At 35.8% G+C, this 20,272-nt stretch overlaps 1 protein-coding gene across 3 annotated transcripts in view; it reads right to left on the bottom strand.

Annotated features, from left to right (window-relative positions):
* Positions 1–3,444: 3,444 nt before the first annotated feature.
* GABRG1 (gamma-aminobutyric acid type A receptor gamma1 subunit) overlaps positions 3,445–20,272 on the bottom strand; it is a 62,574-nt gene continuing 45,746 nt past the window's right edge. Inside the window, exons 8-10 of one of the 3 annotated variants that reach the window (XR_001873266.1) lie at positions 17,851–18,062; positions 13,501–13,617; positions 12,824–12,923 (exon numbers count right to left, since the gene is read on the bottom strand). Coding sequence is in view for 2 of the 3 variants with exons in the window: in XM_017805649.1 (XP_017661138.1) it covers positions 12,645–12,923; positions 17,851–18,062 (491 nt within the window). In the remaining variant the exon portion in view is untranslated. Of the gene's footprint in view, positions 12,924–13,326; positions 13,618–17,850; positions 18,063–20,272 lie in introns of those variants that run through there. The other 2 variants (XM_017805649.1, XM_017805659.1) reach the window with 2 other exon arrangements.

Raw genomic sequence — 20,272 nt, 5'->3', positions numbered from 1 at the left:
ACTACAACTTAATTTACTGCAACTATGAAGGTCTTAGAGTCTTCCAATACTGCCTGTAGGACAAACTACAAATAAAACCGGCATTAAGATAGCATGCTTTGTTATCAGCAATAGACCCAAAACAGTCAATAGATAAGCAGGATAAAATTTGTATTGTGTATTATCATTAATAACAGCAAAAAGATATCACAGTTCCTAGTTTCACACCTCTTTCCGGAGAGAATTCAGATTTAGAATTTACTGGCCAGATAACTCTGCTCCTCTGTTATTTCCTGAGGTGAAGCCTGATTGCTGAGTTATGAGGATCTGTCTTCATTAATGACTATTTTATTTACCTTTTAATATTTCCATAAAAAATACTTGTATTAGTAGGGAAGTTCCTAGCACAGAACTATCACCTGTCCTTAATCAACCAGTATAGTTCTGACTAAAGAGATGCATATATTTCCTTCTCAGAATTGAGGGTCAAAACCATCATTTGCTTCAGTTTGTTGACAGGTCCTTCTTTACAAGAAAAGCTGAGTGCTTTGCCTTCATCAATTCAGTGTTAATTTTAACAGCTTCATGAGTAGCATCATTAACATCTTATGGATAGAAACTGAGGCATAGAGAAACAACTTATTTCAAATAAAACAGATAATATTTGAGTCATGCAGATTCAGCATCAGTAGAGGAAAAGGAGAATTTAAAAGGAAAAGGAGAACTTAAATTCCAAGTCTTAAGACTCATATTCAATCAGCATCAGTTTTAAGTTAGGGTTTCTTGTAGTGGTCTCTATGATAAATAACAGTTAGGAGCAGGGAAATAAGGTCATTGTTGAGGCATCAGTGTCCTATTTTTTTACCTATTGTTGGTAGGAAGCTCAGTGAACTATTTGAATTTTTGCCAGATTACCCATCTAAATGTATCATAGGGAAAATGCCTTCAGGAACGCAACCAGCTTTGAAGGCTCTGTTGCTGAGAGCCCATTGACCTTAGCAGCAGGACCATGTAACAAACAACCCAAATGAAAATAATTCTCAAGGATGTTTGGTCCTTTTCGTTTCAAGACACCCTTAAGAGAGTGTTAAGAAAGACCTACTGCTTATTTACCATTTCTTATCAGATGATAAAAAAATGATGATGACAAAAGTCTCTGAGGGCTTCTTCAGACAGCAGCAGGCTGATCTACTGCATCATAAGACTTCTGGTGGTGTGTGCGGAGGAAACATCTCATTTCTTACATCAACATCACTTTCACAGTAATCATTTCTCACCTTTCACAATTCTTGTCTGTGAATGTGTGAATTAACCCAGCACTACATAGAAAGTAAGAAAACAAAGTTTCAGAAACAGGTAAAAAGATGGACAGTACAGTGAAAGGTTAGGAAACGTAGTGATTTATAATGCGAGGAAAAGAAGCAAAAAACAGATTTACTGAGGAAAGTTATGAGAAGCTGGTAGCCAATGCTTGAAACAAGGAGATGGGATAAAGAAATCTGAGGTGGTGTTTCTCTCAGGAAGGAATACATGAGAAAACATAAGAGCAGCACCGGAGCTGACACAGTCCCCCAGGGACTGGCAACTGATCAGGAAAATTTTCAGTTGCCAGTATGTACCTAACATTAGCTAGTTTGGGTCTGAAAGCTGTTACCATATGCTGGCTGCTCACTGGTCTCTGTGATATGACTTAGTGTTCATAGTCCCCTTCCCAACAGAAGTGAGAGCATCACCAACATCACCCTTATCAAGGGAAGCTCTGTTGGCAGTCTCAGGGCACATTGACTGGATTATTCCTTCACATGAAACCTTAGGGCAGAGGGAGTGCAGGGACAGCTTTACCTTCTAGTTTGAAAAGCAGCAGTTGCTTCTTTTGTCTAGGATTTTTTAGTATCCACAGGTTTCATTTGCACACTTTGAGGTCATAGTACACATTTTAGAAGAGCTCTTCAATTCCTACTACAGATATTACTAGCAAATAATACAATTTAATATTACTAAGAAATACAATTAGTTTTTTTTACTAATTCTTACAAAGTAGTAAGTAATATTAGATATTAATAGAATGAAGTAGTTGAGAACTCTTAAAAATTTACTCCCCTATTCTGATTCTGCACTGACAGTCATTTTAGTCAGCAAGGCTTGTGCCACCCCAAGTCTTAGCATTCTCAGTTTTGTAGAAAATAATATACTCTGGTATATCTGATCCATGAGAAATGAATTCATTTTAGCTCCTTGCAGGCATGTATTGCTGAAATTCACCCTATTGACAATAATGACGAAAAAGGTTTTCCTTAAAAATATAGATGACAGATTTTACTTTGCAGTCTGTATATAAAGGCTTTCCTTAATTCCTACATTCATCAACGACTTTAGTACTGTGGAAGCTAGAGGTTTGATTCTTTTTACCTAAAAAGCCATTCTGAACATTATGCACTCAGAGGTTTGGTGTTATGAAATATCAGAGTTCTTTTTACTGTTCATACAATGAACAGGACATAAACAGTTTGAAAAAAAAAAACATAAATAGATTCTATTATACCTTAAGTAATCTTAATAATTTAAGTAACAGCTGGCCAGACAATATCGGAGGTAGTTACCAGGGAAAAAGAACATACAATGCTAAAGGGAATGTAGGTATTGCTGGGATCCCTAACTTTAATCTGAAAAGGACGTTTAAAAGTGCAGAAATCTGTTGCATTTTCCAGAACTATCAGAGACTTAAAACATCTTTGACCCCTTTCCCAGGGTTTTTGTGTTAACTGTATCCCTCCTTCATCACCTTTCCACACTCAGTGGAATTTAATTCATTAAGAATGAATTAAAAACATTTTGTGGGACTGACTACATGAGGAAGGTGACGCTTACAGGCAGATCCTCCAGCGGGACAGTAAAGCCAAAGAACAGAATGTATTTGAGGAAACTAATGAGGAGTGATTTCCCCCCAGATATTTGCTTTCAGCAGAAGCTCTGCTCCTTTACCTGTGGCACATGTTACAATTTTTTCTAAAATGACAGAACAAAGAAGAGGGAGCCACACATGATGGCCATGAGGCATTCTGGAAGCGGAAAGAGAGCGGGACTGGCCAAGCACTGGAGCTGACAGGAGTGAAAGGGTTATGTGGGAGAGCAGGTCCACCTCTCCTGGCAGTAACAAGCAGGACATCTTCTATTAGCTATAAAACTGGTCCCAACCAAAATGGCTGATAAAAGTGGGATTTTAGCTCCAGAGCTTTATTTCTATGACATGAATAATGTTCTATTTACATTATTATCAAAGGAAGGAAAGAGGAGGGGAAAGAAGGGGGGAAGGAAGAGAATGAAAGCAAATAAAGACATTGCTCTCTATCAAAGCAGTGCATGAAACTATTTTCCCCAGAATGACCATTATCATCACGGTCTTAAAGAGAACAGAATGTATGGCATGTAGAAAATAAATAACAAAATAAAGTAAGTAACCAGGCACTATTTATTTTTTCAGTGTAACTAATCAACTTCACAGCAGATACAGTAAAAACAATGCATTACAACTGCTTTACAAAGTTCAGTGTTGAAACTCTCTTGATTCTTATCAGTTTAAGAGACATCAGAGCACAAACATCTAAACTGTTCATTTTGCACAGAACACGTAGTATTCAATGATGAGTTTTTAATTTATTTTTATTTTTTAAGACTATGGCTTTCAGATTTTTACATTTAGAAGATTACAGATTACATCTCAGAAACATCTGTATGAACCATGCACCAGGGTGCAAGCCCATTTCCATTCAACGCACAAGGACTAGTGCAACATTTACATGAAAATTCAATAGACATCAACATTCACATTAATGAACTCTAAAACCTATCCATCAAACCACTGTGAGTCTTCTCCTGGTACGAGATTTCTGAAATTTTGGTTTTCTTCTAGAAATCCTTATAATCCGGCTCTCTCCCATAATCTTACTTCAGAAATTCTGTTTCCAAAGCCTTGTGCAACCAAGCCCCTTCTGATAATGAGTGCCACGAGCACTTTCTTTCTGAGCCTCTTAATATTATTTCTGTTATCAGTCTCAAAGCCTCATTTTACCTCTACTAAAATCACCTTTTAGCAACTGATGGACTATTCTACATGAGTTATACTGCTGAAAACAAAACAAAACCAAACCCAAACAACCACAGAGTGAAATCCCTCCATTTGTTTTACATCTCCCCAGCTCTCAAGAAACTTAAGAAAATAAATTGAAAAATCCCACAAAAGGCTACGAATTTCTAGCCTTGAACCATATTTGAACTTTCTGCACTATTCTTTAGCAATCTAGTTTATTTAAAACCTTATCAGTTATGCCTAGTTACTCAGTTTTGGAGTGCTCTAAACCAAAAGCTCAAGGGATAATTTTTAGAAAGGGTTAAATATTTGAAAAGTAGGTCTTTTTCATTCATGTCTTAAACTGCACAAAAGAAAATGAGGCATCAAAAAACTAAGAGTATACTAAGAAATGTTAAACTCTGAGTCAATCTTTTATCATGGTACCAACAGAGTTCTGAAAATATAAAGCAGAATCGACCTACTCTGCAAATGCAATCACAGCAACTTCCTCAGCACTAAAGAAATTTGCTTCTACCAATATATAGGTGTGTGTATATATATATATATATATATATATATAAATCAACTGAGGATATTTTTACTTACCTTTAGTGATAACAATGTCTATCTCAACCACAGCATTTGTATTCTTTCTTCCTCAGTAAAAAGGAGTTAAATTAAAAATGAATCTACAAGACCCATCAAATGGAGCCATAATTATTTCAGGCTTCTGAATCACTTCTACATTCTTACTGTGCAAATTTAAATGTTTTTTTTAGGACCATTGTGGTCACATTTAGAACACAATTTTTATGGGGGGGTGGAAGCTTGTTAAAATGACAATCAGAAGCTGATGTATATATAAAAGTTTTTATATCTTGCTTTCCAGTCTACATATGGATATATATACGTATGTCATTGTCATTGCCATTATAATTTCTATCACACTCACAAAGTCTTATATATATAGGATTTAGCCAAGAACATCATCTGTTTATCACCTCTGAAGTCTTCTGGTTCAGCCATGCTTATTAATATTGTTGTCAAATATAAAAATGTTGATATCAGTGTTTCACTCTAACCAAGCACACAGATACTGTCAAAACTGAGAAGCAGGTAACAATCAATTTGATACCTAAAAATGCTTTAGTTTTGGTACTGCACACAAAAGATTGTATTTTAGGAGAAGCTGAAGAAGCCATGGCTTAATCACATTAAAATCCTGTGAGGGTACCTCGCTGTTTCTAGGTAATTGAATATAATAATGGATGGCTACATTCCAAGGCTATTGGAAAAGTACCAAATAACTGAATAGAACTGTAAATATCAGCACACTTATAATAATAATATTAGCCCAGTTGAGGAGGTTTCTGGAAGGAAAACTGAAATGGAAGAATAAATTTGCATCAATATCATGTATTTTATATATAAACCTTAGAAGCTGCACAGAGAGTTACAAAACTTATCTTAATGTTCTGTATTTCTTGCAGTAAGTTATCCACAAGGGCATTAATAAATAACTTCAAAAGGAACACTGATGCATAATATTGTAACATTGTCCACTGGTGCCAAAACACTATCAAATTAAATGCATTGCATGAATGTTCACTTAGGCAGTTAAAAAATACCAGCATTTTTTAAAATACTGAATGAAAAAAAAAATGTATTAGTAAGGGGCAAAGTCTGAGTCACTGAAACACTGTGTGAACTGTAGATGCCAAGACAGAGATTTGCATTAGGAGTATATTTGAATACTGGAAATTCAATATAATAAATACTGAGACACATAACAAATCAACAAGTGTTATTTTTGAAGGATATTTCTCTAAATTCTGGGTTTAGACCATGAATTTTAATTGTTTATAAAATGTCAATGAAGGGGAATACAAACTATAGCAGCGTTATTTGTTTAATTGAAATGGTAATTAAAAATAAATATTAGATTTTTCAGTATAAGAATCACCATGAGGTTGCCAGATTCTGATTCCTCATTTTCATTTAAGGAAGTATTTATATTCTATAGCAACTGAAACTGTATTTAAAGGTAAAATGACGTAACCTTTCATTTCAGACAAAAAGTCTAAGCATTCACAGTGGACGAGAGTGAGAAAGATAAAGGATACTGTGAAGATGCAAAAATCATTAAAGCTTTTTTTAATGACTAAAGCATGAACACAGATTGTATACTAATACTGGGCCTATGAATATACAAATGTCCACATTAATCTGCCTTGGAAAATCTGAGCCCTAGGGCAAGTGCCTTCATTGTTACTGCTCCTATGTCATCAGGAGGCAGAGGGACTAACATGACTTTGCCTGTTTAAAATTACCATCATCTATTTTCTATGTATTTCATAAGTCAAAAGACTCCCATATACCATCTTCCTAAGAAGGAAAAACAATTTAAGGGGAAATATATACCTGAAGTGAAATAATGACTCATCCTCATTTCCTACCCACAGTGACAGTTTTGGGGTTTGTTTAGAAATATTTAATTGGCAAAAGTAATTTATCTTCTGTTCAGGCAGTACTGGTCATTGCTGTTAACAGAATTTAACCTTCTGAAGTCTAAATGACAAAGGAATCCCAATGACACCCTACAGTGCCTTTTCAGCAGGATCAACTGAAAATCACTTTTCCAATGTTTGGCAGCAAGACATCTCCTACCTGCAATGCCTGGACAAGGAAACTTCAAGAAGAAACCTTTCTTTTTGAATTCAGCAAGGCTCAGACCCTTATGGTAAAGATCATTCTGTGAAGCCAGAAACACATAAAAGAATTGCTTCCAACCTGAAACATTTTTGAGTCTCAGGTAGGCATGCAGCGATGTATGGAAAAGTAGCTTCTACAAAGAATTACAAAAGAGAAGCCTTATTACTGCAAGCAGAGTTTCATCCCTCTCGATTCTGTCAGATAGTGGGACTCAGCCTCTGTTGTCAGTAGCAAAATTGTCCTCATTTACACATGCCACACACCTACTCTTCTGAACCTCTTTTTTCTTGACTAAGAAAAGGAACTGAGAAAGAACAAGGTAGAACAGTTTACAGGTCATCTTACATCCCCGTAGTTCTCCTCACACAGCTCAAGTGATGTTGATGTACCATAAGCAAAATCTGCAGGCAAAGCACGTTTTGTCAGTGGGAAGGGGAATGAGAATTTTACGTATCTTTTTTCCCCCTTAAAATACCATGAAGCTTTTACAGTTTTTTTAGAAACAATATATTGCTAGTGAACAAGACCCATCGGTGGTAAAAAGGGCTATATCACTTTTAGCCACTCTCCTGTCTCCTAAGATTTCCTCTAAAGCCTTTGTTAGTTCTCTGGCTTTCCCAGTGAGATTTACCAGTAAGTAAAATCAAAAGTTTATTATTTACTGACTTTTCACTAGCATTGTAACAGATCCAAAAGGCAGCTCAAGAACCACAATACTGAGCCCTATTACACGATTTAGAGACCTTGCCCAGGAGTGCAACCAAAACTCTTCTCCTATACTCTACATGGGGAACACCTCAGAGCTTCATAGCAGGACAATCATCTCAATGAATCTGTTCCTGTGCAAAGACAAACATTAAGGACAGGGATGCTTTTCCATCCTTCTGGAAATAACAGCACAGATCCATCTTCTGAAGGGAAGCACATACCCTGTTTCAAATTACAGTCTCTCAGGCAGAAATCACCCTTTTAACCAGAAACTGTTACCAATCTCCCTGGGGTACACCAGCTATCCTAGTTCATGCCTGGCATGATCATAATCCACCTTACCCACTCTCTGATTCAATGACTGAAAGCAGTCTGAGACAAGTTTCCACTCCCAAATTTTTTTAGCCCTCAAAGGGACTTACAGCAGTGTAGACACCTGGGTACTAGGTCTTTCTGAGAATTAGTACTCCTTAATTTTAAAAATAGTTTATCATTAATAAAAAAAGGAGGAAAAAAGATGATCTTTTGCTGATCTAACCTGATCTCTGTTTTTCTGTCTGACATTATGATCACTCAAGACAACTTTTTATTCCTCATTCAGTCTGTAATTAATGTATAGGAAATGCACAGTATTTTCTTCTTTTTTTTTTAATATTAAAAGTACTTAATTATGTTGCAGGGAAATCAAGAGCATTATCACAAATTCCACTGAGAAATCTATTAACTAAATATAACTCACTCAGTTCCATGCAACTTGATTCTGGGATCACTGCCACCATCAATCTTTACCTCATCCCATCTTTTCCTTCCTTCCTCACCAGTTTTCAGAGCAGATTTTCAGCTGAATGAAATATGCCTATCATAAGAAGGCACCCTTTTGCCTCTAGCTGCAAGCTCCCATCACCTGTCTTGGAGCAAAATTTCGTCATAGTCTTGCAGCTTCAGTCAGATGATCCCACCAATCTGGCTGAAACACTAACTTACTAAGATGATTTTTCAGGTTTTGATTCATCTGGCAACACAGCATTAGAACTACTGTTTCTGATAGAAATGAATCAGAAGCCAGAGATCACTTTCCTCAATTTGAACCACTTGGGCAGCAAATCCACGGCATGAACCAATGCAAAGGCCTTTTCTACAGCCTGGAGACTATTCTACCTCTCTGTCTAAGTCAGTCTCTCCCCCCTGTCAGCAAATTCATTGGGGCATGTGGACATCACTGAGCTCTTTCAGGAATGAAAGCACAGTAATTATTTCTAATTCCTGGCTTTTTGTTTTTCAGTTGAGGAATTCTACATTAGTTTCTATTTTCTGTATCTATTATAATGACTAAAAAATACAGTATTGGTTCACAAACATAAAAGATCATATCTAATGTATAACTGAAACTACAATCAATTTTTAAAAATAATTACATTAACAATCAATTTTTTAAAAAATTTATTTGCCCTAGTTCTCAGCTATTTGGAAACAGTAAACTGAAATGATGACCAATTGTATTTCTCAATACAATTGAGAAAACATGTTTTACTTTAGGCAAATAGATATTTAAATCCAGACTCCTCCTGTTGGGTTTTCAATTGTAAGGTTAAAGGTGTTCACAAATTACAAAACACACTTCATATATCAATTTTAAACAACTGTTTTTACTATCATACCAGATAAACAACAGAAAATTATAAAAATCATGTTGGAGGTGATTCTCCTTCAAAGTCTTACACAATCCCATATCTCTGAATGTCAGAAAACTGGATAAGGTTAAAGTCTTTGAAGCATATCAACATGTGAATATAAAATGCGTTACCCAGATCTCATGCTTTGGTTGCACTGCCACTGCATAAAACAGATTCATTCAGACACAAAAGACATGCACTGAAGATCAGTGAGGTACAATCATAGACAGAACCTTACCAAAAAATAACACGCTGATCTGTACTCACTACTTAAACAGACAAGTGGTAAACACTAATACAGAAATATCAAGGAAAAATCTCTTTTTTGAAAAATACATTTCAAGAAATGCCTAAGATAGGTGCAGTATAAAACAGCTTCCCCAGAATTTTTCGCCTCTCTACCTTTATGGCAATTTCTCCTCTTAAGTCCCCCTCTTTCAGTGAGAAAATCTCTTACTGAAAAAGGCTCTGGTTCACATCCTTAGTGTTCAATTATTTAAGCTACTGAACACTCATTATTGAAATTAGTGCAAATTAAGCATGTGTTAATGGCCTCAATTCACGATAGCATCACTATTTATGACAGTACATAAGCACTCAGTTTTCTGAATTCTGGTCTAATAACAGTACTGACTAGGACTAGGTTTAAGCATGTGCTTATGCAATGATGGTCAGAATAATATGACTCCAAAATACTATGATCCCAGCTAACAGTAAACAAACTTTTATCTGCGTAAGTTTGAAAAATGATTGCAGCATCTAGGTCCAAGTAATTATACTGTCTCTTCCTTGCCATTTTTTTGAGTATTACTTAGATTTCTGGGAATCAAGTGCTTACATGCAGATTAGAAAGAAAACACATAGGACTAAAATAACACATTTATTACATGCCATGTTACAGTTCACTACATTCCGTTTCTATTTGCACTCACAGTACTATGGGAAACTAAAATTATTTCATCAGAAACAAATGAAGTACACAGAAAAGTTTGTCAATAGACAGAAGCAAGTGTATCCATAAGCCAAACAGCCATAACATTCAATAGGTTTAATACTCCATTACATTGTTTCATAGAAATTAGAGATGAAAGGCTTCTTATCCATCCCTTGCCAATTCTGGATGTTTTCTGTTCTCCAATTCAGTCACTGGAGGCTGACTGGCAACTGACAACCACATGAATAGAAAAAGCTAACTAGATGTGCCAGAGGAGAGCAGGCTGTGAAATCTGTATTTCCTCTTGTGAAGTGCCAAGTTCTTTCAAGTTTCTTTTGTTTAAAGGTGAATTAATAAAACTCAGAGGCTCACAAAATCTATATCTTGTATTGTGTAGCAAGCTGACTACTTTTCAAGTACACATCCAACATGCTGCTGATGCCACCTTCATACCTCCTACAGAAGAATGTGTTTAATGTGCTGTAAAAAAGCATCAAATTACATTATGGAATTAAAACTGACATGTTTCCATTGGACTGAACATTTTCTGAAAGTGAGACTCTAAAAACCAATAAATTATAGCAAATTAGAGCTGATAATCATGCCACATTGCTATGCTTAGTCTACCAGTCAGAAGTTGGTACTCAGAAAGGTCAGCCATCCTTGAGAGTGGGCCTTCAGATTCTCCCAACCACTCCTATATTTCATCAGCGAAATACTGAAATAAAGTTTTCATTAAAATTGGATCTTCTTTCACACTTCTTTTCAGTATGACTGCACAGTCTTGCATTTTCTATTACACTTTGGGGCTGAACACCACAGTAGCGTTTCCTCTGAAATGCGTATTGCATATCATATCTTATTATGCCTGGTACAAACTAGAATATAAATATACATTAATCTTTTCTGAGAAATTCAGAGGAGGGAGCACATTTAACAGAAATATTGGGAGTGGGCTTTTCATGTAACATTTTCTATTCTTAGCTATTAATCATGTCTTTATCTTTAGTACTGAACATCCTTACCTACAGCCAAATGCTAATCCCATTAATCCTCTTTAAAGATCTGTAAGGTCTTCGGTGTAATGCTGACTTTTAGTTAATGCATATCTTCATTTTACAGTGATTTTTGCAAGCTCACTTGAGACTTGGTTTCTTTTTGAGAATGGAGGAAAGACTGCACTTTTCCATAATGAAGACAATGGATTTAGAAATAGAAATGAGATACCAAATGCTGCCAGTCAGCAAGTCAACACAGAGAAGGCAGTCCAGAAAGGCTACTACTGAAGAATTGCTACCAAAGTGATGAAAAGCTCTGACCACAGAAAGGATGAAGAACTGGTCCTATGATTTTTTGGGGGGATGCATCAATGGAGAAGGATCTGCAATGAATAAGGATATTTTAACTCCCTCTCCATAACATGACTTATCCATGAGAAACAAACTAATACCAAGAAGGTAATTACTCAGCAATCCATACCACAGGCTCAGTAAATTAATACCACTTGGCTTTGGCTCAGTGAGCAGCATATGCAGTAACAAACAGAATCATACTATATGCACAGTGGAGCAGATCACACACTACACTCTCAAGACTGGAGATTTAACACAGTGGCTTTGAGTACAGTGACTACAATGCTGTTACAGGTTTTCCAAACTCTGCTGATACAAATTCTGCCAAAAGTAGAGGTATGCATTTTTCTCTGGCACTGAGTATGAATCAGACAAATGAGAGGATGTGAAGAGTTCTGTGTTTAATGCTCAGAATCTCAGCCAACACCAGTCTGTTTTCCATTAAATCAGCAAGAATGGCAGCCGGGTAAGAATTTTTGAAAGTTGTAGCCCTCTCAGACAACTTCCGGGAACTCACAACAGTGAAGTAACAGGAAATTAAGCACAGACATAAACATAATCTAAGGCTGAAAGCCAAAAGCCTCTATCAACAGTCAGGATAAGACAAGCTCAGAATTACCCTTGGGTGTTTTGATATATCCATTTCTTGCTGCTCTAACATTTGCATTCTGTATAAATCTGAATTGATTAATTATGACTTAATCATGCTTTTTAAAATACTGCAGATTGAAAAGGGAAATGTTACATTTCAACTTTTTAAAAAATCAGGGATTAATAAAATCATCACCTTATGGATGAAATGGATGAGACTAACTAATCCCACTTTATTAAGGCTTTCTTTGTAAAGGTGTAAGAGATGCTACAAAAATCCTTCTGCATTATCGTTAAGGATTAAAACTGAAAGCTTATGTAGAACTGTCCAGTTAAATAACATAGCCTCTTGACTCTGCATTTTCTTATAGCTGGAAAAAACTGTGTGTATGTGTGTTAAGGAAAGATAAATCTTATTTTTAAATTTTCTCTTCAAAATACCACTATCAGTTCTGTAGTTGATCACAAGAGGGAGACTACATCATCATATTTCCTCTCATTGTTTCGAATTTTTAAAGCATTATAATTTAAGTAATTTTGGACCAACTCTAATCTTTGATTGCTCAGTTAAAAGTATTAATGACTATTCAATTAGAATTTTTTTCTGAGTTTGTCAAATCTGAAATTTATAGATAAAGATAGCCAATCCAATAAACAAGATTGAATAATGCAAAGGCAGTAGGAAAGAATATTCGAGAATAGGAGTCAATTTTTGCAATACGGATGTGTATTCTTCCTTCTCGCCAAGATCCTGTGCGGCAGTCTTCAAAACAACAAAAGAAGCTAGCACAGTCTTTTCCTTCAAGGCACTCATATCCATAATCATCATCACGTTCAGGGAGATGATTAATGTTATTAATTGGAATTAGTGTTGATCCAGGTCGAACAGCGATTGCAGGTGGTTTCTTAAGAAAAAAAAAAAAAAAGGAAAATACAGTTTTGTGCATTTTTATCCTCATATTAAATAATAGCATAGGTTTTCCACAGCATCATAATCATGCTCAGTACAATATACAGAAATTCTAATATACAGAAATTCTAGTATTAAAGAAAACAGCAAATTATGAACTGCTGTATATAATTAGCTCATGAAGGCAAAAGATCATGAATGATTTTCACCTGCCACAGTGAAAACTGGGTTGTGCTGTAATTTGGGAATAGTAGATAATTAGTTACATAGACAGAGTTAGTTGATCCCATCTATAAAACACAGAAAAACATTTTGAAGTCAGTCACTGCTTGACAATTGGGTCACAAGTCCACAAGCTATCTATAATCATCACTACCAAAGGAATGATGGTCCTCCTATCATTTGGAATGTTTGGAATGAGACTGAATATGTTTCTGGAAACTACATTTTCAAAAACAGAAAAAAGCTAATGGGATAGGTACAGCACCAGTGGTGAAGTTTAACAGACTGAAACACATAAGGCTATGTCATCTAATCCTCTGATGTTACATCCTTAAACAATATTCCCCTACCTTTATAATCCAAGACACAAGTCCTTAAGAGAATGTCACTCAAGTCACGGAAACTGATTAGTTCAGCTCTTAATTCTTACTTTCGTTTTTCTGTGGGCACAACAACCCTCTTGCAATCTGACAAAAACAGTGTAATAGATGTTAATAATTCTTATAGAAAAAAATCTGAGTGCCTTATTACCAAGTACATACAGTGTTTGCTATTCCCTTTCTTGTGACTTTTGCCTTTCCATCTTCCTTTTACATCCACTAACACAACCCTCCTTTCCCTCTTTTATTATTTTGTTTCTACACAGTCCTTTACTTATCATCCGTGTTTTCCTGAATGTTTCAGAAGACATTCTCTTTCTCTATCCTTTTCTTTCCTCTTTCTAAATCTCATGACCTTTTCAAGCTACTCCATAATCCTCTTCCTTTCAACTTTCCTCCCCCTTTCCCTGCCCCATCTTTGGTATGTCTTCTAAAATCTTCAGACCAAAGAGAGGGGTTACAATAACATTACTCTTACCCTGTCTTTCTCTTTTCTACCATCTTCATATTTTGTCATGTAAGGAATAAATACAGCAGGAAAGGATGCAGTGAGAAGATCTAACTGGGTATTTAAGTGTAAAGAATAAGTTCTCTTAACCAATTACACGATAGGCAATGCAAATCTATGAAAAAATATGAAAAGTGGGAAGCCACATAATTTAGCTTCTTGATACACTTCATATCTGCTGTCTCACTTCATGAGAATTGCTTTGGCCAGTACACAGATCTCTATACATTGTTAAGGAGGCATTCTATTACTGCATGGGCATTTTACCCAGCATCTCAAGGGATGATGTTAATGCAGTGCAGTATCCACCACGTTTTCAAACAGCATTATTTAATAAGTGTCTTCACCAAAGAAAATTTCACACAGACTGCTGCTTCAATACTTATTAGACATGATGACCTAGGGAGCTAATTATCATTCTAAAGGACCTCATTATTCTTTTCAGTTATGATAAAATACTGACAATACTAACAAACAGGAGTTACATACTTCTATCCTAATTTTAGGTATTGCAAACAGGGCTTACATTTATAAAACATAAAAAGTAAGTTGAATTTTTTTTTTACTGAAAAAATTATTATTCTATTGAAGACAAATAGGGAAAGATGCTTATTTCTGATTCACACCTACTCTGGCATTACAAGAATTTTTTGACTGTTTGTTCTGCCCATGTAAGATTCATGGCATGAGTTGTTTCTACAGCTGGGGTAAAACAGGAATCCCCAACTCAGAAACACCATGGGAGAAGGAAAAAATTACAGTACTGCTTGTCATTTCTCATGTCACCTGCACAGACTGAAGGTGGCTACTGAATTACAGGTTTGAAGAGGTAGCTTGAGAGTGACTGACATGGTCATGTTATAGGCTTAACTACCTAGAGGAAATATATAAAATGCATGTAAGGAAGAGGCAATGTGAGTGAAAAGAAGAAAAAAGACCTCACAAGAAAATGACTCTACGTCTATTGGCAGAGACTTAAAAAAAAAAACAAACAAAAAAACACCCACAGTACGTAGATACAGTAATACATGCTGATTTTTTATGTACATGCCTACTGACATTGTAGATAAAACATCATGTATCATGGTAAGAATTTATAATCCATTCTGATAGGATCAAACCACAATTATTCTGCAATAACACTAATACATGTACAAAAGAAAGCTATTGTCTGTGGAGATCAGCTAAGGTGATGCATTCACTTCGGCTGAAATGATGATCAGAACAAGATCCACAACTAATTAAGTTTAATCTTTCCTGCCCAAACTCATTATCTTTACTAATGTGAATTTGCATAAGCCAATTCATACTACCTTTCTTGAATGATGCCAACACATATGTTCTAAGATAAAACTGCTGTAATCATTTGTAAAATCTCACCATTTTTTTCACAAGATCATTTATTGTGCCTTATTGGTATTAGTTTCTAGAATAATAGGCTTTTATTGCATTTTGCAGTAGAAATAGAAGATCTATACAAGGCAGGTTTTCCAAGCAAAAAACACCTGTAAATGAGAACTTTTCAAAAGAAATTAAACAGACTTTTTAAATTAAATTGTTTCTTTGACTTACAAACCCAAAACTACAAGAGAAAAAGAATTAATAGAAGTCTTTGACAAAAGTAAAGGGGAATGAAATAAGTAAAGGATTTGTAATTGTATGACTTCCCATTAACTAATCAGATGGCTTCTTTATTTGTTTTATTTGGAACAAGAAATTTTATGGTTTTTTATAAAACATCACCAAAACCCCCCTATTTACCAAATTAGAATCCTTGCATCTAAGTATATTAACTTTAATTCTTTCTTTTTTTAGCGTAATTTCTGTATCTAGTATGGTCTCATAGCCATAACATGCTGGAACATGTTTAAAGTATTCTGTGTGAAAAGATTTTTTTTTCAAATACTTAGAAATAAAAAGCATGCTTTAAGAACCCAGTAAACCACAACTAAACAGTATTTTGAGCATTATATTGCTAATTTTAGTCTTAGTTCAAAATCCAGCTATTTATTCAATAAATTTCATAGTTTCTATCTCATCATAACTCTACATTTCAAATTTTCATATGCACTGGAAATATCAAAGCACTTGGCAGATTATTGCACTAATGGCTGATGTGTGAACAGATTCTGGAAAGTGTCATTACTCCATTCAAATGAGTGTACTTGCAAATTACTTCAAAGTCTTTTGATTTGTCAGCAGCTGATCTTTAATATCTCCCTGATTTGTGTAAACCAATACTTCCTCCCATCTTCCTCTTCTCTGTGTTGTGCATGCTGAAAGTAGACCTATTCAGCATTGTGTTCACTGAGTGTTGTTGAGACCTCATGGCAACAGCAACCTGAAATTGAATCTGCCGTGCTAACGCTGGGAAGCCCCCACATTCTTCAGCCTCTGTTACCTTTTACCATCATTGCTCAGCTGCGGCCCTTGCCAAAGCCTCTGTTCTGCCCCTTCCATTGTGCTCACATTTGTTTGTACCACTAACAGGAAGGAGGTTTGAGGTTTCCATTTTCCTGTTCTCTTGTCTGTGCTGGATTCCCTGAGGATCACAGCAATGTCTGAACAAGGCAGCACAGGGCAGTACTAACCCTTCACCAGTAGCCTTGTCCTAAAAACACAGCTAATCCACTTTGATTAGCTCACCATATGAAACCTAAGGGCTCTCATTTCCCTGGCATTAAGCCCTAGCAGCCCCTCAGTGCATCCATAAGAGTTTCCCACAACAGAGCTGCTCAGAATGAGTGCACCAGTTCTTCCTGACAGGAGTTGCAGAATGGATATAGCATAATAGGAGTTTTGTATTTCTATATCCGGGCTTCTGTAATTTCAAATCAATTTCTGTTTCATCTTACACAGGTGGTATTCAGCCTTCATCCAGAAAAGACAACTAGCATTATGATTCATCTATGCTCCTGCTTGCTTTGATGGAAATGATCTGGAAGGGGGATTTACAGCATTGTCCTTGTTCTTATTCTCTCTGTAAAATGACTACAACCAATCCTCAGATATTAAGACTAACGTTCAAATGCATAAGCTATTTAATGGACTTATCTCCATGTTTTCTTAGTTTAAAGACTACCTTTAAATATTTGTACTAGCTCCTGACAATAGATTCTTTGGAAATTCCAGTATCCTTACTGCAGAAACAGAAAGCCTCTTAAAACTGAATGATGCTTGATCCTGAGACTTGTGGGGATTTACACCATATGAACATCAACTTGTAAAAGCAGAAAGTTCATTTAACCAGGAAGAAACATGGAAGCAAATTTTTAAAAGAGTTAAGGTAGAATTTCTCTAGTGGAAGGAAGCCAGAATACTGACCAATAATAAGCATTTTTTCCTTTGCAAACCTTTCTAAGACCCAAGTTAGGTGATGCAGATCCAAAGAAATCCTCACACCTTCAGTCCATTTACATTATCTTTACTGCTACAGTCTTTTCTCTGGTTCATTGCCAGGTGCTGTTTTTAGAAGCTCTGTGCCCAGACAGAACCATCTCCATGGGCACAAGCCCCATGGGCAGCTCTAGAAGCAACAAGGGCATGGAGTATTATATCAAACTGCTCTCCATCTTAGGCTGATGTGTTCCCATTCACATAAGAGTGAAATGTTTTAAAACTCTTGCTCATTAGTAGTATTTACAGAAAATAAGTACAAACCCCCAACTGTAAAAAAATTACAAAATAAATATTAGTGTTAATTATCTTTGAAGGTTAGCTTTTCTACTCAAGAACCAGTCTCTCCAAAATGAATGCTGCAACAAGAAGCATTCTGTATTTCTTTTTTTTTTTTCTTGTTCAACTAAACTTACTGATGGCTTAGATTTTGCCTTCTTTTGTTTTCCTTTGTCCCCTTTTCTATTGCTGGTAAAGTAATGCAAGGTGCCATATTCCATCAAGGCAGCAAACACAAAAATGAAACAAACTGAGACAAAAAGGTCCATTGCTGTCACATAGGAAACCTTTGGGAGTGACTTTCTGGCAATTGTACTCAGTGTTGTCATGGTCAGCACCGTTGTGATGCCTGTTTGAGAAAGAAAGAGAGAAAAAAAAGCAGGAAGAGGAAATGTATAAGTAATCCAATCATAGTGTAAGAAAAAAAATCATTAAATTAGCCCTTAATTCATTGATGAGGCATATAGGAACTGAGCCACGGCAGGGTTCATCACTGATTACACCCACATGAATCGATACTATTGCAAGAAGCCATCCCTATGGATCCAACAGCCACCATGGGATCATAGAGAAGGCAGCACATTTCACCTTACCTTTAAATCCCTCCTATGTTTGACATACACTGAATAAACAGTGATATTGAGAAAGTTTGTGCAATTTTATAAATCTGTCATACAATGTACATATAAAACAAATACAATAGAAAAACAGGTACAAATAAGCACATATTTTACAAACACAAGAAAGAACTTTAGCTTTTGAAAGATTAAAAGGTAAAAAAGGATGCATTCAGAAAAAAAGGTGCATTAATTTTTAATGATTTCAAACTACTGGTAAACATAAGAAAAATGTTTTCAATTGTTTGCTTCTGACATGTAGTAGATAAAATTAGATGACCTTCATGGCCTTTCTGGTATCATAGATACCAGTTAATAGATATGTTTTCAATACTCTGTCTTAAGTAATAGAAAATGTTTTCCTTCATTCACTTACATACAAGTTAATTAAAAGAACCAGCTAGCTTTAATAACAATATGTTCAAAATCTCGACTATGCCGCTCTTCACTGGTTTAGCATTTATAAGGTGTTAACACTGTCTTCTTATATTTGTTTTTTCAGGCAAATGCAAAGCCTTTTTCATAATAGTCCAAAATTAGGATGTGACCTTTCCTTTGGAAAGCAATACTTGAACACACAAATTTGTTATTTAAATGCACAGGATTATTAAAAAATAATGCATTACACCAGTCTATGGCTGTCTATGGCTTATAAATCAAAGCACGGAATCAGTGGTCGCTATGGTCGCTACTCCTGCAGCAGGAAGGCAGCAGTGATTTTGCAACAGATTTCCCAGTGAAATTACATGCCTAAAAGGGCAAACAGACAACCACAGTTCTTCAAAAGTCCTTCACTCCCACTAGATACTTTGGAAATCAATTAGGCATTTCTCTATGTGTTTAAATACCTAAATACCTTTAATCATCCCAAATCCTTAGCTTTGGGAAACCACAATCTGCCAGGATCTTTCAACATATATGGAAGAAAAAGGCCCAAGCCTTTACACTGTGCCAGACCCCAGCACAGCATCCAGGGGAAAAGTGACACCCACCATTCCCTATTACCAACTTCTCTTCAGAGAAGACAAAAAGAGATGTGGATTTTCCCAGTCCACTCTGCTATGTGAAAGGCATATATGGGGGCTGTCACAGAGAACAAACCTTCAATAGCACAACAGATCTTGCTTAGTTTTGCCTTTCTTGTCTTAATTTCTCAGTCTTTTTCTATAAAATTGTGTCTATTTGACAAGTACTCTTTTTCTCCTTCACCAGAACATTTGCACGGGAGAAAAGTCATCCTACAATCTGTCAAACTATGGCTTTTGCATGTTCACACAGAAGGAGCTCAGAGTTACCTGCAGGGAGCTGTAAATAAGACATTGCAAACGTTTGTAGTTCATCTCAAGTAGATGAAGGTTAGTACTGCTGAAGTGAGAGCTTGAAAACTTCAGCTAAACCATGATATCAAAGGCAAATTTTCTAGGTTCATGGCATATAAAAAGTACTCTGTAAAAAGAACAAACTGGATACAGAACTAGCAAGATACCAGTACAACAGTTTTTCCTGTTATACCTAGTGTCTTCTAGCTAGTCAGAACCCACAATGATGTCCAATGATTAGTTAGTCAAAGAAATCTGATAAGAGATTTCTACATCGAGGTCTAAAACTAACAAAAGTTAGTTTCACTTATTTATTTAAAACTTTGGGGTCTCTTCACTATACTTTGCAGCACTTCTGAATAACAAAATTAGGAACCAAGACTTATATTTTTTCCCCTCACCTTTTCATTAGGTTACTGAGCCACGCTCATTTCTGTTTACTTTCTTTCTTGACTCATTAATCTTGCAGGCTTGTAGGTGGTCCATTTTCAGTGGGAAAGGCAGGGAGTTAAAGCCTGGACTCACCTTTCTGGTAGTAAATGATCCTAAAAGGTGTGAATGGTGTGTTCACAATGCTAAATGAATAATGATATAATGCATAATAATAATGAAAAATTAACTCA

This window comes from Lepidothrix coronata, unplaced genomic scaffold, assembly GCF_001604755.1.
Source record: "Lepidothrix coronata isolate B3197 unplaced genomic scaffold, Lepidothrix_coronata-1.0 Scaffold0, whole genome shotgun sequence".
NCBI lineage: Eukaryota > Metazoa > Chordata > Aves > Passeriformes > Pipridae > Lepidothrix > Lepidothrix coronata.
Note: the sequence above shows the minus strand (reverse complement) of the source record. Positions and strands in the feature narration are given on the sequence as shown.